General features: G+C 35.6%; 1 protein-coding gene across 1 annotated transcript in view; it reads left to right on the top strand.

The window, feature by feature from the left end:
* The window catches only part of Rgs22 (regulator of G protein signaling 22), a gene marked incomplete at its 5' end in the record, with an annotated part of 89131 nt that overhangs the window by 7887 nt on the left and 53571 nt on the right, over window positions 1-27673 (top strand). Inside the window, 8 exons of the mRNA XM_026384481.2 lie at window positions 2426-2555; window positions 4341-4956; window positions 6399-6560; window positions 9484-9658; window positions 13467-13600; window positions 17523-17637; window positions 19202-19327; window positions 20210-20311. Coding sequence (XP_026240266.2) covers window positions 2426-2555; window positions 4341-4956; window positions 6399-6560; window positions 9484-9658; window positions 13467-13600; window positions 17523-17637; window positions 19202-19327; window positions 20210-20311 — 1560 coding nt within the window. The remainder of the gene's footprint in view (window positions 1-2425; window positions 2556-4340; window positions 4957-6398; window positions 6561-9483; window positions 9659-13466; window positions 13601-17522; window positions 17638-19201; window positions 19328-20209; window positions 20312-27673) is intronic.

A 27673-nucleotide genomic window follows, 5' to 3' on the forward strand; every position in this document is an offset into this window, starting at 1 on the left:
TTCTTGGGGATTTATGTGTACTCATTTTCTATGTATTCTTTCACTTAAAATACAGTTAGATTAAGGTATCCTTTCACATCTGAAGTAACAAAAGCCAAGACTAAAGAACATCTCAGTGTCACCCAGGAAGCAAGCATAACATGCATTACCCCTGATTTAATTGTTCATTCCAAAATTGTTATTTGGATTCAGTTAACTTTTGCACAAAAAGATGATGAATTGGATCTTCTCACCCCTGTACTGCTATAATTCCTTAGTAGTAAAATGCATTATTTTTTAACTGCTATGAGATAAAAATTTAGCCTCCGTGATTGTAGAAATGTGGAACTATATGAATGCATTGGAAGAGATAGAACCTAGAATCAAATGTCCTTTTGGATCATTGCAGCATTTAGCCTCTAATTTTAATCAGATCTTATTTCAGGGAATATGCTTCTGATAAACAATTCTATACAAAATCAGGAATGGCAAATATGTGCTCCATGTGCTGTTGCTTTCTTAGTGCTCATTCAGGACAGACATTGCTAATCAATTGTGGCACTTTTTCTGCTGAGCTAGGACTTGACTCCAAATTCGTTTCAATACAGTTTCTTTTTTTTAGACAGGCACTTCCTATTGATTAAAGATGTCAGATAAAAGGAAACCTCTTTTTTGTCTGTGTTGGAATGGATAGACTTATGGTATTTGAACTTTTTTTCCCCATGTGTATCTTCTAGCTAATTATATCATTGGGGCATTTCTATCAGTAATCTTTATCAAGAATGTTTAAAATTATACCAGTTCCATTATTTCTACTCGATAATGCTTAGTGATGTACTAAAGGCATATTTTTCTTCTCTCTTATACTTATTTTTAAGCATTTTTTTCTAAATTTATATATTACAGAAATGTCATGAATGTCATAAAATATGGACTGATAGTTGAGGCCAATAAACTTGCAAAGGGAAGATCAATCCAGGAGACTGTCCTGACTCCTTTTTTGTGAAATTAATCAAATATAGGAAGTAAAAATCCAAGCTAGTTTACTTTTGCTGTTTTCTGAGATTAAAAAAACTCATTTCTGTTCACTTGATGAATATTTTAACTACATCACATAATTTTTCATAGCCTTTGAACTTTGAGGATTCATAATTTTTGACTCTTAAATTATTTAAATGACTATAAATATGAATTAATCTTCATGATAATTGGTAATATTTCTTTGAGCCGTTAGTTACACCATCTAAACACAATTGGCCCCTCTTAAAAGTGTCAAGTGGACTAATTGACTGATGACCAACTGATGATTTCTTTCTCCCCTGTCCTCTACTCTCTTATCCTTTTTATGCAGTTGAAACAGCAGGGACATTGGTATATTATTCTCCCTCAATTTTTGGCCTACTCTCTGTACTTAAGATACTGCTTAGAAGCATAGTAGCTCTATAAGTAAATATTGAGCAACATATAATTAATATTAAATGACCTGGTTTTAAAGAAAAGAGGGAACAAAGGTGACTTCTTAGTCTTTCAAAGCTTTCATGCACAAGGAGCCTTCCTCCCAAGACGGGTAGTGGCTATGCAGAGGCACTTCTCCATTTTCTCTCTTGCTTTAGTCTCATTGTGTGGCCTGACTTGTCCTGCTAATTCTGTATAATAGACAGGGGACACTCTTTCATTTGAGCCCTGCCTCTTCTCTGAGTGCTAGGCTGAGTGCCCACCAGCTGACAATTGAGGAAAGGAGAAATGAGAGGAATGCAGGACACTCCCTTCGCTGTTCCTGTTAAACAACTTAGATTATCTAGGAAAAAAAATAGGAGATGACATTTCTGAGAGAGAGGCAGCCAGAGGAATTTTCCCAGGAAAGCTGGGATAGGAGTTTCTTACGGGCTGGGGTTCTAGAAGTTACAAATCAGCTTGGGAATTGGGCCAGCTGGCTTGGGATACACAAAGCAAAGGAAGAACTGACCAAGGAGCAGTTGGAGTCAGGAATCAATCAGTCTGCAGGAAGCATCCAATCCAAGAAAAGTTGTAAAAATGGAGTTTTAGGCAAAGGGGGCAGATAAGTTTGGAGAGGTTGCCAGTGGTGCTAAGAGTAGAGGTCTATCACATTGTAAATGAGAAGAGGTAGCAAAAGATACATCAAAGGATGTAGTAAATCCAGAAAGGAGGGTTTCATGTCCAGCTTTAGTCAGCAATAGCCTGAGAGTAAGTGTGGAGGAGAATTTGATGGTATTGTGCTCATTTTTTCCCTTTGATTATGTGATATGAAAAAAAAATATGGATTGAAGTTATTCTCTTGCTTAATGCATTTTAGTACAATTTTTCTTTTTTTCACAGAATAATTTTTCCATTACATATTGTACTTGACAAATTGAATATTATTTAATGATTTGTCCAGGTTGGCAATTGGAGGATTACTGTTAATCTTATGTTAAATTTTTTCTAGGCTTCCTTCATTCAAACAAAAGATTGGTTTACACTAGCAAAACAAAGTCAGGAAACTGTATGTACCTTTTCATTACCCTGTTGTATAACCCACAGCACAATTGAATCTCCAGCGATTTCGACCATTACTGGTAAGCAGAAAAGGATAAGATTGATTCAGAGCTTCTCTTGTTTGTTGTTTGTTCTAGTCTTATAGGACTTGTGACTGAAGAGAAAACATTATCCACACCACCCATGCCTCTTCTTCACTTCCTCTTGCTTCTTGAGAAGCAAGTTGGGATGGTGAAAGGGGAGGGTTTAAAAGAACCCAACTCTAATACTTATTTGTTGTGTGAATTTTTTATGATTTTATTCCACTTCTTGTTTTTCTCATCTATAAGATTAGACTAATGATACGTGCCAAATGTATAGAAAATGCGTGCCCTGTGCTTGGCATCTAATCTACAATTGATAAATGTTTATCTTGTCTTTATTTCCTATCACAGTTCATAAGTTCTTATTATTAAGCCTTTGCAATAAAGTGGGTACAATAGTTCTGTCTTCTTAAAAGTGAAGTCATTTATAGAAATTGAATTTCTCTTCTGTTTTTTTAAGTTCAGACAATTTTTTTCCCTCGAAAAGCAAATAAATTTCTACTGCTTTTATAGGTGCTTTTGTGGGTGAGACAAACGTTCCACAAAAACAACTATAAAAAAAAGGAAACTTCTAGAAATGGAAGTTATTAGCTATATTATTATTAGAGGAAAAAATCTAGATGTGATTCAGGAAAAGAGTTCAGGAATTCACTTAAACAGTTACTAACTGTAAGGGTGTATTAACTCTAAACCTTCTGAAAGGTATGTGCAACTTTAGGAGAAGATAAATCTGGATACTCTAGAATTGAATCTAGGTCTAGGTAAAGAGGAACATAACCTCCTTAATATTGGATTTATGGGTCTCTTGCTATTTCTTCAAAATGCTAAAGTATAATATTGGAAAGTATAGATAGTAAATATGAAAAACAAGGTCCACAGGAGGATGGTGAGCAGAGATGTCTGCGTCATATGCTCCCTCCCACTCTGTGGGATTGAGCCCAGAAACTCCTGGAGGTTTCATAAAGTCTATGATATTGGGTAGGAAAATGCAGTGTATATAGGTATTTTTTTCAATAAAAATTAAAGTGAAATATTTCTAGTGTATTGCGATTTGAAATCTAGTAACTAAGGAAATATTCATCAAGGGTGGGTACAGATGACAACCGTCACCTGGTCTGTGGCTATACTGACCATGTGAAATACAGTGCTGTCATCTGATATTCACTAATTTCTGAGAGAAAAATGGGAGCTAAATACCATGTCTTTAGAAAGAATGTAAAAATAATCCATTTGTAAGCCTTCATAAGTGCCTTGTTCTTTTGTAACTTTAATGATAGGTTGTAAGAATGTTAGGATTTGAATCTTTTTTCTAAAATAGTGAATTTTAAAGAATTAATGATTCCAGTTCTTGTCTGATCATCTGTGGTCTCATCATCTATGGCAGCTAATTTTCCTTTATTACACAACATGCACATATAATTATTAATATAGATTTTTCTACTTTTCTAATAGATTTGGTCTTTATGTTTGTCATTCTATATCAGTCCGAAATATTAAATTTTAAAAGCATACAATGTCTTTTTGAATATTCTCTGGGTTAGGAGTATCAAATATTTAGTCCATCTGCCTCCCTTGCCATGTTCAAGGAAGACAAGGAAGGCAACTGTTGGTAGTTTTTTCCCCTACTGGTTCCAAATGTGGCTTCAGAATCCTTCTGAAAATACTGGTCCATGTGCTCATCCCTGTGATAAAGTCATTTGCCACGCAGGCTCTATAACATCTATGTAACAATATCAATTTTGTCTCATATCTAACTTAACCACACTTTATCATTTAATACAGAGAGTTTTATCTTTGATGATGGAGTTCACCCCAGGACCAAAAAAAGCCTCTCTAAAATCACTGAATTTGAAGAAGAGGAGGAAGGGTCTGTATCTCTAAAAGATACTCCCTCTCATGCTCTTCTGAGAGTATACCTTGAGAAGCAACGGGGTTCGGCTAATGAAAAGTTGACATTGCACTTCTCCACGTGTGAAGAATTTTTAAACTTGTTTATAAACTCTGTTTTAAGAGCAGCCACTCAGCAAATTACTGGCCAGCCTCTCACAGAAAGCCCAGACTATATAGATTTCGACAAAGTAGATCAAGTGTCGTTTCCTGATTGTTTCTATCCTTTCTTTGGCAAGAATGTTTTAGCTGAACCAGTTCAAACTGAAAAGGAAAAAAAGTCAGAAGAGATATTATTAGAAAAAACAAGTTTAAGTTCAACGAGTGAGAGCACTGGACCTGAGAGCAGGGCTGACTGGTGTATGTCTCACAGAACTTATGACATTGGCAATAGAAAGGAGTTTGAAAGATTTAAGAAATTTATGAAGGGCACATTAGGGGAAAAGTATTTGTGGCTATGGATGGATATTGAAAGGTTGAAAGTTCTAAAGGACCCTGGAAGACATCAAAGGTATTTCTATTTTTTATTTTTCAATAGTTTCAAAAACAAATTCTAGAATATTTGGGTTAGTTAAGACAAGTAGAAAGACTGAAATAAATATAAAAATGTAGCTTACGCTTCTAGAGGAATGAATAATGATAAAATTTCTTTTATAATAAGACTACATTTTGATTTCACAAATGTTCTGTTTTCATAGCTTTCAGGTACTAATATAGAAATGATTTGGGTTTGCATAATGTTTCATCCCATAAATTGTAGAACTACTCTAAAATTTTCTACTTAAGTTTTTATAACATTCCAATGATGTTAAATGTTTTAGACAAAAAACTTATCAGTTGTTTAAGCACACTTGCATAGTAGAGCTATTCATGCCAGTGTAAGGGCCTGTTCCTAGTAAAAACTCCTTGGTTAACAGATTGCATGAACTTAGCTCTGATTCCAAGTAGCTGGATATCTGAATGGGTCTCTCCACTGGAAAGCCTCCTGGAGATCTAATGGGGTTCAGGTTAGCTCCATATAGGTTACCGGAAGTCTGAGAATTTTAAGAGGACACTATTTTAGGAAAGTCCTTATCTTGACTGTAGTTTCCTGATCTTCTCTGAAGCCGATTATCTACAGTAGATTGCAATTCCTATTAAGATTCAACTGAGTATATGCTGAGTGATAGGATTATTCTAGTTATTTTAATGATTAAAGAACTTATAGTTGTAAGAGCTGGGGCACCATAATTGGTTATGGAGTGTGACCTGACTGATTATGGAGTGAAGGTCATTACCACTTTTCAAGACCTATCAGGGAAGTTACATGCAAGTAACCTACATAGGTTTTTCAGGATTAATACTGTTTCAATTATTGCCACAAAAAATACCTATATTTTGTGGCCTAAAGCAACTAAATTTTACTTATTCTCTTATAGTTCTGGAGGTCCGAAGGCTCTGGGTGGGGGAGGGGAGATCCATTTCTTTGCCTTTTCTAATTTATGAAGGCCACCTCCATTCCTGAGTTTGTGGCCTCTTCCTCCATCTTCAAAACCATCAGCATGGCATCTTGCCCCCGACCTCTCTATTTGTCCTCACATCTTTGTGACTGTCTCTCCTTCTTCCCTCTTTTAAAGGACTCTTGTCATTACATTGGGACTACCCTGATAATCCAAAATAATCTCTTTAAAGTCCTCATCTAAATACATCTGTAAAGCCTCTTTTACCCCAAGTAAGGTAATAAATTAACAAATTCTGGGTATCAGGATGTGGACAGCTTTGCAAAACCATTCAGCCTCCCACAGATGCCCTTCTGTTATTCCCATAACTGTGAGAAACATTTGTATCACCATAAAAAAATGTGTGGTATTTCTATATTGGTTTTGAGATCGTCCATTATTTGTCTGGAACACATTTGGTTAATAGAATATTGTGTCAATATGTGTGTATATGTAGGTATGTGTTTTATTTCAGACATCTTGAGAAGATGAAAAAATGCTATCTAGTGAGCAGCGGAGATTGCTACCTTTCTGCAGAAATCTTATCAAAATTTAAACTGTTAGATGGATCTCACTGGACTGAAGAACATTTAAAAAATATTCAGTCTGAGGTTTTAAAACCTTTACTTCTGTATTGGTAAGAAAAATAATGTGAATTGAAGTTTTTTACTTTCACTTTTCTTAGGCTATTTTATGAGTTATGGCTTTTGTCAGATTGGCCTATAATTCATGGAAATTTAAAATAACATTATTAATCTTTAACCCTCTTAAAAATACTTAACTTTTAAGTAATTGGAATATTTGGGTGACTAAATCCATAATGAGATTGGACTTAAGTTTTCTTTTAACTTTGTGAACACATCCTTCTATACCTTACTCTTTTATTATCAGTATCCCATAATATTGGTGTGTGTGTGTGTGTGTGTGTGTGTGTATAAAATTAATGTTACAGTTTTATCATCTCAATGAACATTTTTTGAGCATTTCCTTTAGGCCAAGCGCTTGCCAAGGATAAAGGATAAAACCTGTTCAACTAGGTAGGAGTCATGGTCCCGTGAGAGGAACGGACAGGTGAAATTAAATAATAGGAAATATGGTGAATGTACACCACGTGGTCCCTGCTTAGCACAGAGAAGAGGGCACATTTCACTTAAGACTCAAAGGACTGGTAGCAAGGAAAAGCGAACAGACACGGTATAGATTAAAATGTGTGCTGTTTGAGGATCAGCATGGTGTCCACTGTAACTGTTGGATCTGATTGTGTAATTTCTTTGCTTTAAATCTCACTGATTTTCCCAAAGAAAAATTCAGATATTTTTAAAAATTAGCAAATCAGGAGGGGTGTGGTGGCACAGGCCAGCGGCTCTGGAGGCTAAGACAGGAGAATCGCGAGTTCAAAGCCAGCCTCAGTAATGGTGAGGTGCAGTGAGATCTTGTCTCTAAATAAAATACAAAATAGGGCCAAGGATGTGACTCAGTGATCGAGTGCCCCTGAGTTCAATCCCAGGTACCAAAATAAATAAATAAATAAATAAAAGTAAATCAGGTAATCATGATTTGTTCCTTGTCCACTTCTCTGACATCATCTCCCACCTAAGTATTCTAGATTATGTACATGCTTTGTACTTTTCTATGTTTAATGTTCTGTTCTTTTGGTCAGAAAATTTATTCTTTGATATTTTAAGACATACAGAAAGGTATAAATTATACTATAGTGGGTACATGTGCACACACGATCCAACTTAATAAAACATTACCTCTACGGGGGGGCTTTCCTTTATTAATTACACTTTTTGTTTTGAGATCATTGTATATTCACATGGAAATTTTATCCAGTTTATCCCAATGGTAACATCTTGCATAATTACAGTACAATATCACAGTGAAGAGATTAATATTGATAGGATATGCCCATCTTTTCTACATATTACCAGTTCTACATGTACTCATTTGTGTGTGTATTTAGTTCCTTTCTCACTTTGTATATCTATGCATGTGCCAGCACAGTCAAGATACAGAACAGTTAGGATATCACAAGCTTTCTTTGTAGTGCCCTCTTATAAGCACCCCGCACCCTCTCTCTCTCCCCTTATCCCTAACTCCTGGAAACCACTAGTAAATAAAATTATATGTAATCTTTTGCCATTAGCTTTTAAAAACTCATGCAATTGTCTTGAGATATATCTAAGTTGTATGTATCAAGAGTTTGTTGCTTTGTATTTCTGAGTAGTACTCATACACACATACATACACTGTAAATAGATTTCTCCCACTCACAAGAACTTGAGAATTAAGGTGTGTACAAATGTACACAAGAACTTATACAATGGCAGCATCAAAAATAGTACAGTACTAGTTTCGGACTCACTGCGAAATGGCCCATATTATTGGGTGAATTCACATAATGGCTAATCAAAGACTAATGTTATGTGAATGAAATGAGTGTAAAATTATAATGGTAAGGGCAGTAAGGATTTATGGAGTCAAATCAAGATACTTTAATGATATTAATCATAAAATTGAGGCACCTACATTTCCTGGCCATCAGATGTGTGATGTATTTGATAAGGCATTTCTGGATATGCCCACTTACTGATTGACATGTGAAAGGAAGTAATTTTGGATATCTCCAAGTGTGCTAAATAAAGCTTCTGAAATGTAGGACAGAATGACCATGACCGTAGAGATTACATGGGATGCTTCCTGATTCTAAGCTACTTTTGGACTGTGGATTCTCCTCCACTCTTGCTTTGTTCTCACTGAGAAGATATCTACCTTCTTCCTATCATAAAGGGAAGTAATTTTCTGCCAGGTCCTGCAATATGGAATAAAAATTAGTCCTTGGGCTGTGGCATCTGGGGGAAAACCTGGTCCAAGAACCAATTAGCCACAGGCCTTGACAGCTGGAGTTAACCCTGTGTACAATAGTTAACCCACAGACTGAGTACCAGGATATCCAACCAATTAAGTGTGGCCTTGACATCGTGCCAGACATTCTTCTTCCTAAGTTTCTTGCAGTAGAATTGGTCTTTCAATTATATAAATTGTTGTAAAATTAATTACTATCTTCAAATTTAAGACTTGCAAATAGATAACTTGAATCATAACCCACTTTAGTAGCATATCTGAGCATTACAAAAGAATGTTTATAATGTCTAAAAATGTTAATTCCCCATTCTACCAATTTTTTATTGGTACTATAAATACTAAACTGCTTTAAAATTATCACAGTATGTTTTTTATTTTACTAGAAAATATGTTATTTAAATCTTCCTTCATCAATACATTTTTCTTTTTCTTATCAATCAGCTAATAACAGATTATTTTATGATATTTTCTTGCACAATTGCCTTTTTATATGAGCAAAAAGAATCACAGGCAGTTGACATATAGAAAAATATTTTTTAAGGCTAGGGAGCAGAAGAATAGAAGTTATTAGAAAAGGGATATACTAAGATTGATTGTTGATTGAAGATTATTTGTAGGCTTTTGTTTTTGAGGCTTATTGTCTAATTTAATCTTAATATCTCTAATCTTAAATTTGTTTTTCCAATAAACAGGGCACCAAGATTTTGTGTTACTCATTCACCCTCAACAAAACATGCTACAGCTGAACTGAAATTCTGGCACCTCCGTCAAGAGAAACCAAGGAAAGATATTGATCCTTTTCCACAAATGGCAACCCTCTTGCCATTAAGACCTAAATCTTGCATTCCGCATATAACTGAGGTCCAGGTAGGGTGTCCAGTCTATTCTTTGGTTTCAGTTAAATATCCATGCTTGAGTGTTGTACACTGATCCTCCTATTGGTTTTATCACATGCTTTATTGGAGTGCTGGTGGGTCCCAATGGACATGCTGCCACAGTTAGGAAATGGAAAAATCTACAATCTGTAGCCTACAAAGCAGCAAAAGTGATGGTTTTAAAATGTATGATTATGTCACTCATATGCTCAAACTCTCCATTGGCCTCCTCTCCCATAATAAAATCCATTCTTTGTGTAGCTATACAGGCCCCTGCCGTCCTGATGACCCTGTTTCCTACCCTCTTCTCCAACTTACTCTATCCTAACCACACTGGTCCCCCCCCCTTTTTTTTCCTCTTTGATACAGCATGTAAAAACCTCAGGCTTTGCACCTACTGTTCTCTTTGCTTGAAGCACTTGTCCTCCAGATGTCCACGTGGCCTCCCCCATCTCCTTTAGATGTCTGCTCAAATATCACTTAATCCTTGACTCTTCTGTATGCGCATTTATGTAGAATACCATACACATCCATCTATCTCTGTGTGTGCCCTTCACCCTGCTTATTTTGCTTTTTTTGTGCTTATGAGCATGTGATCGGTTTGTTTACTGTGTTTTACCTCTTATAGAATATAAGGGATTTTTCTTTGTTACCTGTTTGTCCCTAGTGCCAGAAAACAGGGCCTGACATGTAATTACTGGTTAGTAAATTGAAAGAATGAATGGGAAGTTGCAACAGCAGAATTATAGGCAGTGAGTTTCCATCATCTGAGGAAGAATAAGATTAAAAGCATAAAAAGATTAAGGGAGGGCTGGGGCTATGACTCAGTGGTAGAGTGCTTAGCATGTGTGAGGCACTGAGTTCAATCCTCAACATCACATAAAAATAAAAGTATTGGGTCTACCTGCATATGTAGAAGATAAGGAGAAAATCTGAAAAGAGAAGAAAAATTAACTGACTTTAAATAGAATAAATAAATAGTCCTTTGTATTTTGGCACAGAGAAGCAATAACTATACCTTCATTTCAATAATAAGAAGCCTAATTAATCTTAGTTGGCTTTAAAGGTATTGCAGAATGTTGACTGCCATTGACTATACACAGCCTCTTCTTTATATTCAGGATATCTTATTTTTAAAGGCAGGAAGATGTTTAATGAGGTTTTGAATGTTTTACTTCTACAAATAGTGTTTTAGAGCTAGAGAGACATTACAATTCTTCTGTCCATGGAGAAATTTTAAAACATACCAATGCCTGAATCCTACTTTCAGAAATTCTGATTTAATTGATCTGGAATGTATCAGGGTCACTGAAAAATCAGGGAGTTGCTTTGGAGGGTTCTCAACCCTCCTTGAATACTAGGGCCATGGTTTAGAACCTGCCTTTTTAAAAGATTCCCAGGTGACTTGTATGGGAAGCACAGCTACTGGCTATTAGTTCTCAAGCTTTGGCACACTAAGCATCACCAAAGACCTTGTTCAAACAGATTCCTGGTCTCCAACAGAGATCAGGGTTCAGTAGCTCTGGGGTGGGCCCAAGGCTTTCATTTCTAAATGGCTGCCTCTCATGAGGCTGCGTTGGGGGGACCACACTGGGTGTTAGTGTGTCTTTAGTGCACAAGTATTTGCTCATCCATTGTTTTTACTTCTTCCTGGCTTCCTTTGCATATTGTGGCTATACTGTATGCCACTCCACTGATTACTCCTCCTGGTTCGCCCATGTGACTCAGCAACCCAGTTACTAGGTGAGCACACTTCTTGGAGGCAGACTTCAGGGAACATATCACTGAGAGCATACAAACATTTGCATAAACAACAACTTCAAATGGAGAGGTACTGGGGAAAGAAAATAAGATGTGGTTAAGAAAAGGACCTTGAATAAGTGAACACTGCCAAAGGAAAGGAGAGAGATTAGCTTGTGTGAAAAAGTGGTAGAAACATGGATTCTCCTCTGTTGCCTTTGGCTTCCAGAGAATTAGCACCATCTGTTGTCCTGGATATTTTGTAGCTTGACAGTGCTTTCTGATCTCACCCTCTCTCCTTGGTAGAAAGCACTCAGTGCCATTTTTTTTTTCCCATTCAAAAATTAAGATATCATTCCTATACAATAAAAGATGCCCTTTTCAGTGTATAGTTCTGTGAACCTTGACAAAAGTGTACAATGTATAACCACCATCAGAGTCATGGTACAGTTTCTTCCTCTACCTTCCTCCTCAATTCTATTTGCTCTCTTGTCCGTGCTCCCACCCCCGCCCCCCCCCATCCCTGTTCTAGCTTCCACCCAAGCCAGCAAGCTCAAAAACTCTAACTTGGGTTTCTCTCTGTATGATACACTATAATTTTGTGTGTGCATGTGTATGGTAAAAAGCACATGGCATGACATCATCTCTGCTATGTTTAAGCGTACAGTTAATACTTGTGTCGTGGCTGTCCACTTTTGTGGAACAGAGTGTCAGACTTTGCATCTTGCAAGTCTGGCGGCACACCCATTGGAGACAATGCCCCCTACTCTCCCTCCCCTCCTGGAAACCACACTTCTATTTTCTTTTTCTATAAATTCGATTACTTTTCTATGTTTAACTGTAAGTATCACTGAAAGCTTGGTCTTTGTCCCCATTGCTAATCTAGTAACAAAGGCACAGTTTGGGGAAAAAGGAAAAAAGGTTTTTTGCTTTGCTATCAAGGGAGGAACACAGGGGACTCCGATCCTAAACACTGTGATTCTGCCCATCAGCAGGAACAGGGGGCTTTAAAGAGATGATTCAAAAGCTACCTTCCACGTGTTCTCTGTTGGAGTGGTAATTTACTTGTTAATTGCTCTCCCCAAAGTCTGGATTACTTCCTTCCTGTGGGGAGTGTGTACTCAAGGACAGATAAATCTGCCTAAACAGGGGAAGAAACGTAGTCCTATTTTCCCATAGATAGGGAAGGGGAGAGATTAGGGAGGAACGGGAGAGAGAAAGAGAAAGCTACTTGTCCATTTTAAAAATAAGTTGCAGTGGCAGAGCAGCAAGGGCTATATTTAAAGCATGAAGTGGACCACTCTTACTTAAGCTCAACTTCCTATGGGGGCCTTTCTTTTATTGAGTGTTTGATTAATGTCATGCTGTGTTCTGGATTACTAAAGGAGATTAGGAGCCCTGATATCTAGGAATCTATATGTAGAACATACTTAGGCAAATAATTTTGCTTGTAGAATCCTTAAAAATTATTAGTAGTTGTTAGGTATGTAGAGTATATATACACTTTATAGTTCTGGATAATAAAATATCACAAATATAAAAACAATAAAACTATAAATTTGGAAATAGGAGACAAATCATTCTGATATTATCTCCTTCTATGTAACTATTATTTGTTTTCTCATAGGCATCTTATGAATTTTTCATTTTAATGCATTTCTACTTTTATATTGATTATTTCTTTTAACATCATCAGTATTCTTCCGTGTGTGTCGTCATCTTCATAGACAGTTTTTAAGTGTCAAGTTCTTCCTCCAGCTTCCTCCAGCAGATTCTGCTTTCACAGCAGTAGAGTCAGGACATACAATTTTTTGGCTCTTCTTTTCTTTCCTTAAATCTAACTTGTAATGACATTTCACTCTGCGGGTTGCATAAAACTGGGAATTGGGGAAGGAGAAAATTTCCATTTTAGTAAGAAACATGGTAAGGGGGTACAGTGAAAGAAAAGTCCTCTAGTGATCAAAAGAAATTTGAGGTCTGTGTACAGAATGATGTTTTATTCTCTATTTTTTTTCCATTTTGCTCACTTTTGATTTTGTTCATTATCTTACCACTTTTAGAAAGAGGACTTCAGTTTATTACAACTTCCTAAATCTGCCAAGAAATTACCTAGAGTAAAAACAGCAACTCAGAAGCCTTTGAAGAATGAATCTTTGTATCTAGTTTCTTCAAAGGATGACGGGATTGAGAAAGGGTAGGTGAAATTTTGTGTGTGTCAAGTGCTTTCATACAGTGGTAAGATTTTGAAGAATTTAAAAATTAAGTAGAAAACCAGTACATTGATTTTATGTGGGTTCTTATATTTCAGTTGATAAGTATTAAAAGCTTATACTTAATATACAGATTCTAAATTAATAGTGTAATTCCATATGTTAGTAACTTTAAATAGATGGTACCTCCAATCTTTGACCTGTCATGAGCTGTACAATATGGACTTCCCAGAGAAGATTGCTTTCTATCCTATTCAATAATTTATATTTCTCATATTTAAGAACTCATAAGACTTTCCAATATTGTCATTGTTTAATATAGCATATTATTTTATCAATTTAGGCTTGTTAACATACTTACCTTTTTTTGTTCTTTATTTCCAATGGGATTATTGGTATTTAAATTTTGTCCTCAGAGTGAGAGTTGGTCAAATCACCTTGTTTATTATTTCCAAAAGTAGTAATTAATGAGGTTTTTTATTTGTTTGTTTTGTTTTGTACCAGGGATTGAACCTAGGGGCACTTAATCACTGAGCCACATCCCCAGCCCTTTTTAATTTGCTGAGGATGGCTTTGAATTTTCAAACCCCCTGCCTCAGCTGCCTGAGCCACTGGGATTACAGGCATGTGCCACTGTACCAGGCAGTTTTTATGTTGTTGATACTTTGCTTGCATTAGATTAGTTGATTTTTATTGCATATCCATGAAGGCATTTTTCAGGTGATGAAACAAGTGAAAATGTATATAGAGGCATGTGTTTCACAGAAAATAGGAATTTTGGAAACTACATTGTTATGACTAGGATATATTACATGAAACAGCAGGAGAGAGGCTAAAAAGATAAATGAGGTTCAGAATGTGGAATTTTTTATCTGTCACATTAAAGAATTTGAGATTATTCTCTGTGTACTAGAAATCAAGTGGATATTTGATGTGTCACTTATTAAAATTAAATTGTTTTGTTTTTTAAACATGCAAATATACACATAGTTCAAAAATAGTAGGGACAGTGGTGGAGTTCAGGGGTAGACTATGAGGCTCTCGGTTTTATACAAAGCACTGAAAAAAAATGTCATGCTCTACACTTATACTGTAATTTGTTTATTTTTTTCTATTAATGAATCTTAGAAGTTTTTAAATAGCAGTAAATGTACTATAGCAATAGATATGCCATTATCTATTTTGTTTCTTGTTATTATCATCTTGTTTCCTCTTATGTCTGATTATCATTCATTTTATAAAACATTGTGTTTATATTCTATTGAAGGACAAGGCATTATTTTCAATATTTTTTGCTGTTGCAGACAACATGACAATGGATATTCTTGTACATTTGCTATATTTCACATATAAATGTATATCTATAGGATAAATCCCTATAAATAGAATTGAATCAAAGTTCACATACTTTTTAAATTTTTATAGATATTACCAAGTTGTCTTTCTGAAGTATTGTTACAGTTTGTTTATATTCCCCAAGGCATGCATGAGAGTGCCTTTTTTACCATACCATTACAAACACATATATGTTACCTTTTATATTCAGATAGGTTTTTGAAATTGCATTTATTACTTTTACTGAATTTGAGCTTTTTTTCATATATTAAAAAATATTTTTACATTAACTTCTGTGAATTTCTGTTCAGAAAGAGAAAAAACAGGGTTAGAGGAGGCAGATGAGTTTAGTTAGGGTCACTGCCTAGGTGAATGCTCTGGTGTTGAGTACAGTATCTGACACATAGTATGTGTTCTAGTATTTGTTGAATGAATTAATATAGAGCATAGGGTTCTCTTGAAGAATGAGATAAAACCATGTTGGGTTCTTATTTTTCCACATCCTTGCCAACACAAATTTTGTGTTGAAAGTATAAAGTATATCTCCATAAAAAATTAAAACTACAGGGGCTGGGGATGTGCTCAAGGGGTAGCGCGCTCGCCTGGCATGCATGCGGCCCAGGTTCCACCCTTAGCACCATATACAAAGAAAAATGTGTCTACCGAAAACTAAAAAATAAATATTAAAAATTCTCTCTTTCTCTCTCTTTAAAAAAAATTAGAACTACATTAAGATACACATTGGAATACTTGTCCAAAATATAGGTCTGGAGTCCAGGGAAGAGATCAACTATAAATAGATTTGGGAAGCATTATACTTTATGAAGCAGTTGAAGTGTGGGCATGGAGGGATGATCACAAGAGAGAAAGAGTATTATAGAAGGAGAAGGACTAAGTTATCAAATTTTACAATAAAACAGAGAATACAGAATCAGAATAGAGGGACAAAAAGTCTGAGAGATGTGAAATGAACATATAAAAAAGGGTGATCATAGAAACCAAGGGAAGGAAGAATTTTAAAAGAATGTTAAATGCAAAGTAGTCAAGTTAATGCCAGAAAGTATACATTTTTATTTGTAAATGACAGAGTTATTGAAAAAGTTTTTGTAAGGTAAATTCCAAGAGACAAAAACCAAATGATAGCAGGTAGAAGAATATTTCAAAGGTGAAGATGAACCAATTATTATTAGAGCACTCTACTTTTAACTTCTTATTTTGAAGTAACTGTGATTCACATTTAGTGGAATTATATAAAGCCCATACATGCTTCACTCAATATCCCCCAGTGGTATCATCTTGTGTATTTAGAGTACAATATCAGATCCAGGAAATTGATATTTATATAACCCAGCTACCTTATCAAATTTCATCAGTTTTATATGCATTTAGTGTGTGTGTGTGTGTGTGTGTGTGTGTGTATGTGTGTGTTTAGTTCTGTACAATTTAACACAGGTGCATTTTCATGTGACTGTCACCACTTTAGATACAAAACAGTTCCATCACAAGGATCTCTTGGACTACCATTTAATACTTACAACCACTTGCCTTCCTTCCCCTTCCTCCAGCCACTGACAACCACTAGGCTGTTCTCTAACTCTATAATTTTGTCACTTCAAGAATGTTATATAAATGGGATTATGAAGAATGCAACCTTTGAGATTGATTTTTTTTTACTCTTAATTTCCTTGAGATCTATCCAAGTTGTTGCCAGTATCTACAGCATGTTTCTTTAATTGCTGTGTAATATTCCATAGATTACCCTTTTTAAAAATTTGGATATATCTACACCTAAAAAATAAATATTAAAAAAAAGAATGTGGCTTTAAAAAATTTTTGATATAATGATTTGAGTGAGTCAGAGTAACAGTTAAAGTCACTACATTTAGGAGAGAATGTTTCTGTTAAAGTTGTTCCTAAATATTTTGGGGGGATTTTCTTTCTTTGAGGCTGTTGCAAATGGAAATGTTTTCTTTTTCTTTTTAAAATATTTTTTGTAGTTGTAGATGGATAACAGTACCTTTAACCTTTAATTTTATTTATCTATCTTTATGTGGTGCTGAGGATCAAACCCAGGGCCTCACACATGCTAGGCAAACTCTCTACCACTGAGCCACAACCCCAGCCCCTGGAAATGTTTTCTTAATTTCATTTTTGGATTTTTCATTGCTAGTCTACAGAATACAATTTGTTTATTTATATTTTTGTATATTTATCTTGTATCCTGTGACCTTATTGAACTTATTCCAGTATATTTTTAATGGATTTTGCATATTATCTGAAAATCAATATAGTTTTAATTTTTTTCTTTCAATCAGGATACTTTTATTTATTTTTCTTCTCTAATTGCCTTAGCTAGACCCTCCAGTACAGTGCTCAATAGAAGCAGAACAACAGACATCCTTGCCTTGTTCCCAATTTTAGGGAAAAGCATTCAACCTTTCACTATTAAGTATGATGTTAGTTATATCTTTTTCACAGATTCTCTATCATTTTGAGGAAGTTCTTTGGTGCCATATATACCAATTGCACACAAAATTTGTTGATCAATTGGTTCTGATCCCAATAATTTAGGTCAATGCACATATCAGAAAGCAGCAAAGTTATTCGTTTAACATCTTTTACTGACATTTCTGAATGTCTGAAGCCCCAGCTGGATACAAGATTTGCTTATACAGAAGAACCTAAGGTACGTATTTTGAGGACTGGATAATCTTCTCTCTCTCTCATTGGTCAGTATCCCTTGATGTTAGAAAATTTTTTATTGATTCACCATATTTTTCTCTACTAAGCAACACATTTTATTTTTTCCTTGACAAAGGATTTTCACACAAAAATTCTCCTGTCCTCTATGTTTCCTTTTGTAAGTAAGTTTCATGTTTCACTTATTATAAAAACTATTTGTTCTGGTTTGGGTATGATGATACCTCAGACACAAAATAGCACCCTTTAGTATTTTTAAATTCTTAAGTGTTGATTAAATAATATTTGAAGTTAGGTTTTGGAAATATAAATTTTTTTTAATATTTATTTTTTAGTTGTAGTTGAACACAATACCTTTATTTTATTTATTTATTTTCTTTATGTGGTGCTGAGGATTGAACCCAGGGCCTTGCGCGTGCTAGGCGAACACTCTACTGCTGAGCCACAACCTCAGCCCCATGGAAATATAAAAATTTTAAAAGGCAGAGTATTCCCAGAGTACAGCTGCCTTTATAACATGGATTTAATGCACCTATTTAGATGAAGATTTCATAAGTATTATACTTTAAGTAGAAACCTCAGAAGCCCCAATATAGTCTCAACACTTAGCTGTAATTTTGTGTAACTTTATTCTATTTTTAGCAAATAGTTCTCCTTTTTTCTTATTAGGATTGTTTTTCCTACTAAAGTAATTATTTTTTTAGTTTGGAATGCTAATAGTTAAACATCATAAAACATCAAATTCTTATCTTGGAATTTGTTTGGCAGGCAGTTAAAAAGGTAGAGAGACAATACAATAGAGAGCAAGAGCCTTAATTAAATCCTAAATTTTTTCACACTCCATTTCAGATTATAAAGAAATCTGAGTTCCACAGAACAAATAACAGAGTTCATGCAAATAGCATATGCCCTCTCATATTCTGGAGTCACTCTTGTGTTTGGAGAAATAGCTCTCCATGTTTCAAGGATGGCATTAGTGTTGCTAGCATTGTTGTCAGAGAAGCCATAAACAGTAGAGTTTTATGAGAACTTATATTGCCTTTTACACTCTGTAGGCCATGACCTATGCGGGGTGGCACTGTCCAAAGAGGGACTCCCTAAGGACAGATAATGAGCAGCACTGAGAGGCCTTGAAGATAGTTCTTTTTATATCCTCTTGTAGCTATAATAGCAGCACCTCAAGGCTAAAATAACAGTAAATAAGTAGGAGAGAAGAGGCCACCAACAGAGATTTGGAAGACTTCTCAAATGCCATCACTGTGCCTGAAAAATTCGAACAATTGAGGTTGGGAAGTCACTTAAGATATCAAGTTTGAAATCAGATTGGCTTATAAAAGAATGAATTTTGCTGCTATAGTTGGCTCCATAAATGAATCTTATAACAGTCATCTGCAAACAGACTGCATTAATGACGTGTATAGTACAAAACAAAATAACATAGTACAGTGGGAAAGTGACAGGCTGGCAGAACTTAGGAAACCCACTTGTACAATGCTATTAAACATTACAATGCTTTTGGGAGGATGATAGATTTCTGTTTTGTTATCTAGGTTAAAACCATAGCAAATATTGATGCCCTAGGAGGATACGACATGGAAAATTTGTTGCAATCTTTGTATGTAGAAAACAGAGCTGGATTTTTCTTTACTAAATTCTGCGAGGATTCAGGAAACAAGGTAGAAAAGAATTATTTAAAATTTTATAATTTTGCTCCATTTAAAAATAAGTGGAATTAAAACAATTCAGTGCTCAAGTAAATATATTTGATGGTAAAATTCCCATCTCTGGTAAGAAAGTCAATATTTTATATTTAGTAAAGATTTAAACATCTCAATTATAATTCTCTTTGGTTTACTACTCTACTAAGATTACAAAGAAAAGTAAAATACAGATAGACCAAGATTGGCTTGCATTACTAACACTGGTTTATTCTCAAATAATTTCATCTCAGTGTAATATATTTTAGAGTGGATTTCTATCAATCCTTTAATTTTTTTTTAATCATTTAATTTTTAAAAATTTTTTTTTAGTTGTTGATGGACCTTTATTTTATTTATTTTTATGTGGTGCTGAGTATTGAACCCAGGGAGTCACACATGCTAGGCAAGCTCTCTACCACTGAGCTATAGCCCCAGCCCTCAATCCTTTAATTTTTAATAATTCTACAAATTACAATGAGTAAAGGCAAAATTATTTCACTGGCTCAATTATTAGAATAATGTTTGGTTTTGCTATAATATACATTTGCTCCTATCAAAATACCTTCAGATTTTGGTTGCATGCCAGAAACATGTGGTTACTCTTTAACTAGAACACTTACTATTTTAATGACTAATTATGTGAGAGGCATACATGCAAAAAAAATATAATGTCCCAATGACAATACCAATAAATATTTTGCATATTGCCAGTTTGTGATAAATGATTAAAACTATCATATATTGAACCTGATTTATGGTAACAGCAAGGAACTAACCAATGATTTATATTTGAAATTAGAGCTTTGTAGAGCTTTAATAATTGGTTGATCCTTGTTTATGTTCTTTTTCCATCTGCAGTTGTGGAAGAACTGTGTGTACTTTTGGTTTGACCTACAAGCTTATCATCAGCTTTTCTACCAAGAAACACTTCAGCCTTTTAAAGTATGCAAGCAAGCACAAGTAAGTAGTAAATAATGCTGGGTCCATGTGAAGCTCTAAGTACACAGAGAAATAAAAATTGTGTCCAGCCTCAAACAAGAGAAATCTGGGATTATAGGCAAAAAGGCAGCAGTTAAATTGTAGCCAGGGGATTACTTTATTTAAATGTCAGCAGAATATTGTCTTGTAATCTGATTTGTGGATTTTCAGTTTTATCTGTTTTATTTGGTTTGTTCTGTTTTCCCTTTGCTGCCAACTACTTGTTCTTCCAATAAAGAACATCTCATCCTTTTTTTTCTCCCCTCTAACTTATACCTTTTTGTTTTGACTATGGGAGATTTAAAAGAAAACCCTGAGAGAGGACTTGTAATGAGTCACCGGAGTGACCAGGAGTCGCTGACCAGTGTTCTCTGAGCCTCCTTCATACCTCCACTACTGGCTGCGCCAGGCCCCTCAGCCTCCTGGCTTCTGTGCTACACACCCTGTGAGGCACACATTCACAGGGTGGTTTCAAGACCACCCTGAAGTCTCACAGAGAAGGAAGAACAGAAGATTCTGGAAAGGGGTTCAGAGAAAATGGCTTCTTTGGGTGGGGGGAGGCAGGAAAGGGAAGAGAATTATGACTCAAGTTGACTTATCTTTTTGGTTTTTTTTATTCTTGGGTTCTTCTGATCTTTTTATGAAGAGAGGTCTCTAAGCCTGGAAAACTGCTCATCACTTCTATATCTGTTGATCACTTAAGTGATTCTTATAACCCAGAATAGCCCATTACAGAATACCTCCCCCCAAACCCTACTGAGGAAACCAGCTTCATCATTTTATTTATCATTTCATAATCTTATTCAGGACATCAGATAGCACTGCTGGATGTCTGTTGTTTCTTCCGCCACCCTGACTCTGGCATGAATGACTCTGCTTTGTAAATCAGGGACAGAGCTTTGTACTTTTTACTGTGAAAATAAGGGCTTCAGCTTCTACATAGCCCAGATGTCTCCTTGAAATCATGAAATTAATCTCTCTTTTACCAGTTCCATTTTCTGAGACCACACAGTTGACTGTTCTACTTGTTAATCCTTTACCTGTAATTCACTGTTTATCCTCCTCCCGCTAACCCATTGCCCCTGTCTGCTGTAGTACCATCAGTTATTTTTATTATGTTTTCACTTCTACAAAGAGTACTCCTCCAAAAATCTTCAGCTGCTTAATGAAGCAGGAGTTTTTTGCCCCCCCAGGGGAGGGGGGCAGTGGGGTGGGGTGGTTAATAATAACCAGATTTCCATGCATTTGTAAAGAAGGAAATTCCTTAAGCTTGGTATACTTATTCTTAGTAGTGGTATTCAGTTAGTTATAAATGATTATAAAACAGGACACAGACAGTTTAGATTATTCAGAGATGGATTATTCTGTTTTGAGATTATCAGGGCCTCTGAGTTTTTCCCCCATGCTCTCTTTTTGGGAGTTAAAGCCAAGTTGTGGGGAGAAAGGGAACAAATGAGACGTTTGGTTTTAGCAATAAACAGGGAGAAATAAAAGGAGCAAATTCATGTGAGTTTTTGTTGTATTTTCTCCTTGCATCTATGGCTACTTTATTTATTTTTTGAAGGAGAAACAGTTGTCCAAATTGGTGTAGGTTTTCATTGCCTCCTGATAGAGAAATTGACTGTAATGCCATAATCTTGTAGGTTTGTTTCACCGTTGGAAATATCACCCATTTCTTTACAATGGAAATATTGTATGGTTTCCTTCAAGGATATATTTACAATATGGATCTTTGGACTGATAATGCTACTACTAGCAGAATATAATAAATGGCACTATGCTCAAGTTGCTGTGACTTGATTTATATAGTTTTCTTACATCTGCCAAATTGTATGCCAGGAGAGCAAGAGTGGATTCCAAAGAACTTACATGATTTTCTGTATACTTATCCTGAAGTTTTATTGTCCCATGAAATATTATAGAAATATCTGTAGACAGACTAGATGGGGAGGGATAGTAACAGTGATTTAGTATGACTAAAAAGTCCAAATGTTTGAACTACTGTGTTGGGCATACCCTGAAGTTTTCATTGCATGTCTTCAAGAGAACATAGTGCACAACTGTAAACCAATCAAATTGGTCTTAGCAAGGAGAAAGGGAATCACTTCTTTATTTATAGATAAAATCTCTGACACTGGAAAGGCTTGTCAGGGAACCATCTACAACTTCGAAGATTTGAATGTACGTGCTTGCTTCAGTGAGAGAGCATGACAATTGAAAAAAAAAACAGACCTGTGTACCACTGCTTTTTCTAACTTCTTATATCTTTATGAGTCTTTCAAACTATCCTAACAAAAATTATGCATTTATTATCTACCATTCTCCATAGCATACACATTGAGGTTTTTTAAAAATGGTAAACATGATACATTCATATTACATGTGTTTGTAAATATGTATACACACTGACACACAAAAAGTGTAAAAAATAAGAAATGAGAAGGAGGAAGAGAGAAGGAACAGTAAAACTTAGAGTCCAGAAGGATTTTATGAGCCAGGTGCAGTGGCATACGTTTATCCCAGCGGCTCGGGAGGCTAAGACAGGAGGATCAAAAGCCAGCTTCAGCTATGGGGAGGCGCTAAGCAACTCAGTGAGCCCTGTCTCTAAATAAAATTAGGGCTGGGGATGTGGCTGAGTGGTTCCCTGAGTTCAATCCCTGGAACCTCTGCCCACCCACAAAAAAAAAAAAAAAAAATGCAGGAGGCAGTGAGTAAAAAGGCAGGTAAGAGTGTATAAGAGGACTGCTAGATAAATAAATTACACTTTTCCACAAGCTATTTAAATAAAGATATTCTATAATAGTATGGAATTTTTGCCTTATTAGATTAGATATCAGGGTTATCTAGTGTTATTTTAAAGAATCACCTAGGTCAGAGTTATATGACATAGAAGGAAAAAAAAATCACAGAACTTGGAGTTTAAAGACATGAATTTAAGTCACATTCTGCTAGTTGCTGGCTGGGTAAATTTTGTCAAGTTAATTTTAATAAGCCTTGGCTTTGTGTTTTGCAAAATGTGGGCATTAATAATATTTTACATTCTATTTTCCTTTATTGATTTTGAAATTGCATGTTCCATTTCTGCTTTTACCCTTCCAATTTTAACACAGATACTGAAATTACAATTTGTCTAATTGTTAAACTTATAAAAATATCTTAATTGTCATTTCAAATGATTTAGGATCTTAGAACTTTTATTCTACCATACCTTGCTCATTGCTCATTTTAAATATAATTTTTGTAATATATATATATTATGTTATATTTTTTTTATTTAAATGCAGTGCTGAGAATTGAACCCAGTGTCTCACACATGCTAGGCAAGCACTCTACTACTGAGCCACGACCACAGCCTATATTCTTTTTTTTTTTTTTTTTTGCATTGCTGGGGTTTAGACACAGGTTCTTATCTGTGCTAGGCAAGTGCTCTGACCCTGACCTACATCCCAGGCCCATGTACATGTTTTCTATTAATTTTGTTTTATGCCATCTAAGCACCTGGAAGATGTTTTTCTTCTGTCTTCTGCTTCATTTGCCATTATTGAAGAGTTTACTGTTGCTTCTTTTAAGATGCTTTTCCTCACTGTTTGCTTTCATAACCTTTTCTTTTTCTGGGGGTGGGAGTACTGGGAATTGAGCTCAGGGGCACTCAACCACTGAGCCACATCTCCACCCCTATTTTGTATTTTATTTAAAGACAGGGTCTCACTGAGTTGCTTAGCTCCTTGCTTATGCTGAGGCTGGCTTTGAACTCAAGATCCTCCTGCCTCGGCCTCCTTAGCCTCTCGGATTACAGATGTGTGTGCGCCACTGTGCTTGGCTTCTTTTGTCTTTTCTGCTTCGTTTTAGACAGGTTCTTGCTCTGCTGTCCAGGCTGCCAGACTGGCCTCAAAGTCATGGGCTCAAATAATTTTAAATTTGAAAATTTCCCCTGAGCCTCTGGAGTAGCCAGAACTGCAGGCCTGGGCCACTGCACCTGGCTCTGCTTTTACATGTTGAATTTGGTGTTCTGTATTCTACTTCCATGTGTATACTACAGCTATCTTTCTTGGGTTTTATTTGCTTCTAGAATCTGAAGAATCAGTCAACTTTCCAGCAGTTGTGGAAAATCCTCAGCTATTATTTATTTCTGTCTTTCTACTTCTCTATTTTCTGTGTTTTAGTATTCCCAGTCTGATCAGGTGTTGGTGATTAGAATATATCTTATCTTTCTTAACTTCCCTTTCAAGTTTTCCCATATTTTAATATGTGTTTTATATTTTAAATTGAAATAGATTAATTTCCTTTGATCTGTTTTCCAGTCTTTTATTATTTCTTCAGCAAATTTCATTTGACTATTCAACCTACCTATTGAGTTAAATCATTTTAGGAATTATGTTTTTTTTTAATTAATAAATATTATATTCATGTTTTACAAATCTTTCTGGTGTTTTTTTCTTTTGTATTTTTTCTCATATTTTTTTTAATGTCTTCAATTATTTTAATCAGTTTTTAGAGTTGGTAGCTGTGTTCGTTATTTATTCCTCTGTAGCAGTATTATTACAAATTTCATGGCTTAGAACAACACACATTTATTGTCTCACAGTTTATGTAGGGTCAGGATGCTGGATATAGCTTTGCTGGTCCTCTGTAAGACTGTAATCAAAGTTAGACTGCTTTTTTCCACATGGAAAGGGAAAATCTGCCTCCGTGTTCACATGATTGTTAGCAACATCCAGTTCCTGGCAAGCTGCCAACTGAGGGCCTCTGTTTCTGGCTGGCCATGAGTTAGAGGCCACCCTCAGCCCTGTGCCATGTGGCTTTCCCCATGTAGCAGCACACAACATGGCAGCTCGTTTCTCCACGACAGCAAGCAGGAGAGTTCCTTAGCAAGACAGGCATTGCCATCTTATGGAATACAATGGTGTACACGTGATCACATACAACACCATCACCTCTGCTGTAATCTGTCGGTTAGAAGCAGGCCACACATGCCCATGCTTGGGGAGAGATCATAAAAGGGTTTGGATACCAGGAGACACTATGTTCATGGGGGCCAACTTGGAGTCTGGCTCCCACAGTATTCAATAATTCTATGATTTGTAGTTTCTTGGAAGAACTAATTCTGCTGTTTATTAGTTCTGCTGACATGGTGGATTCTTTCCTTGCGTGTTTTGTAATTTTGAGTTATGAGCTCTTTAGTGGAATTTTTATCTATGGTTCTTCATCTAGGCACATTTTTAATGCTGCTTTCTTACCGTGCATCAGTGTGTAAGTTTGAAAACCAAACTCACATGAGGGGAAATGCACAGTAACACATTCTTGGGAGATTTTTTTTTTTTTTAATGCAGAATCCAGGCAAAAACAAGCAAACTTCTTTTTTTGCCTCCTAGGTTTGCTTTTCTGATTCTTACTATGGATGTTAAGTAAGAAAACATGCAACTGCTTTTTCCAGAGATCTCTTTTTCTAATATTTTGGAAGCCCGGATTACTTGAAAACTGTTCCTCTGTAAAATTTACAGAAATACTCGATAAAATTTATAATTTTCTAAATGTATGGCTGAGATGGTAAGGGAAGCCACCAGGGGCCAGAATTAAGGAATGTGTAAGCATGTACAGACAATGGGACTGCCATGGTAAACCAAGAGCCACAGGGTACCTGAGACAAGGCCTTGGGCAGACCCTCATGAAGTAAAAATATTACACTGAGACCCCACATATGCCAAGGTCCTTGAAGGGTTATGCACAAATTGAACTGGAAAATACGTATTCCTTGTGTAAATTGAAATGTAATTTATCTTATATTCAATTTCAAAGTATGTATTTTCTACATTTCATTTTTTGTGAAACCCATAGTAAGCATATGAGATATTTTTTATTCTCATTTTGTATAGCTAAATGGAAATTAGATTTCTAACATGTTAACATTGCTAAGGACAAAACTTTGCTCAATCTGGAGGTAGAGAGCCCTGCTTCAGTGTGGAACTCCCCTCCTCTATGAATGTTCTTGCGTCCACCTCATAGGACTTCTGTAAAGATTTCATAAGATGGTGTAGGTGAAAGTGTTTTGTGGTATAGAGCACTCTATGGGATAAATAAATAAATATTGTTGTTATGATTCTTTCAATTACCTGGGTGATAGGGAAGAAAGAAAATTGGAAGTAATTACAGAAAATAGGATGGAAGAACTACAGCTCCCTAATCAATAGCTGTTCATTCAAACAATACCCGTACTTACTCTGAGTTTCAGAATACAACTTAGATAAAAGTATACTGCATAGAATCACAACCTTTTAAGAATCTCTTTCACAATATTTAGTTGATTACCTATTAACATTCAATGAGAGACTACCAAGTAATGCCTTGTGGATCTGAAGGTCATCAGGACAAAATTCCCGAGTTTAAGAGCTCATTCTGTAAGGAGAGAGAATTCACTAAAATACTCAAATCATGTTTGAAATGACAACAAAAACAGACAACAGCATCTTTAGTGGAAGATGGAATAAGTTCTTCCTCTACTAACAGATAACAGTTGGCTATTTTATTTTAAAGTCATCCACCTGTTTTCAAATACCTATGGAAGTGAGGAAATTTGTTTCCTTTTTTCTCATTTTTTGAACTAAATGCTGCTCTCTCGGTCTTATTTATGCCTTGTGAAGTAACACAAAATAAATCTTTCTTTTGATGACATCTCAAACAACTAAAAAAATTATACTCTCTTATTCATATTAACAACTACAGACTAATTTTGAAATTTTGCCAGTATTTCCAACTATAGCTAGATGAAACTTTGACATTTGGAAGTCACACCCCTGACATCTACCCAGTGATTTGTCAGCTTGAAAATACTCTCTGTCCCAATGGTCTGGTTAGAGACTCTTGTTTCTATTTACACACATTCCTACAAAGAAGTGGTTTGATGGGTTCCCATTAAATAAGTCAGTTCAAGTAACTGCTCCAGGGTTTATATACTGTCAACAGTTGTGTGCTTTCAACAGTTCACAAGAGAAAAAGGAAATACAAAACCCAAGCCAATAAAGATCAAACCTATATAAGGCAATTGCGTTTTTAGAAAGTCAGAAGATGAAATGGGATAATAATGCAGAATTCTTTCATGTATTCACTCAGCAATTATTTACTGCTGTCCTCATCCTTTCTAACCTCAGATCATCCAGTTTCCTTTTGTGTGATCTCCAACATAGTGTGGATTCAAATGATGTTCCTGTTAGGTTACGAAGTGTGGTCCTGCTTGAGGGTTCTCCAAGTATGTCAACGCATTTGTCCCCTTTGCCTCCTGCTCCTGTTTCTATTACTGCAGAAATAGGAAATTAACATAAACCAGATAGCAGCTATACCAGCAATTCC

This window comes from Urocitellus parryii, chromosome 7 (assembly GCF_045843805.1).
Source record: "Urocitellus parryii isolate mUroPar1 chromosome 7, mUroPar1.hap1, whole genome shotgun sequence".
In the NCBI taxonomy this organism is placed as follows: Eukaryota; Metazoa; Chordata; class Mammalia; order Rodentia; family Sciuridae; genus Urocitellus; species Urocitellus parryii.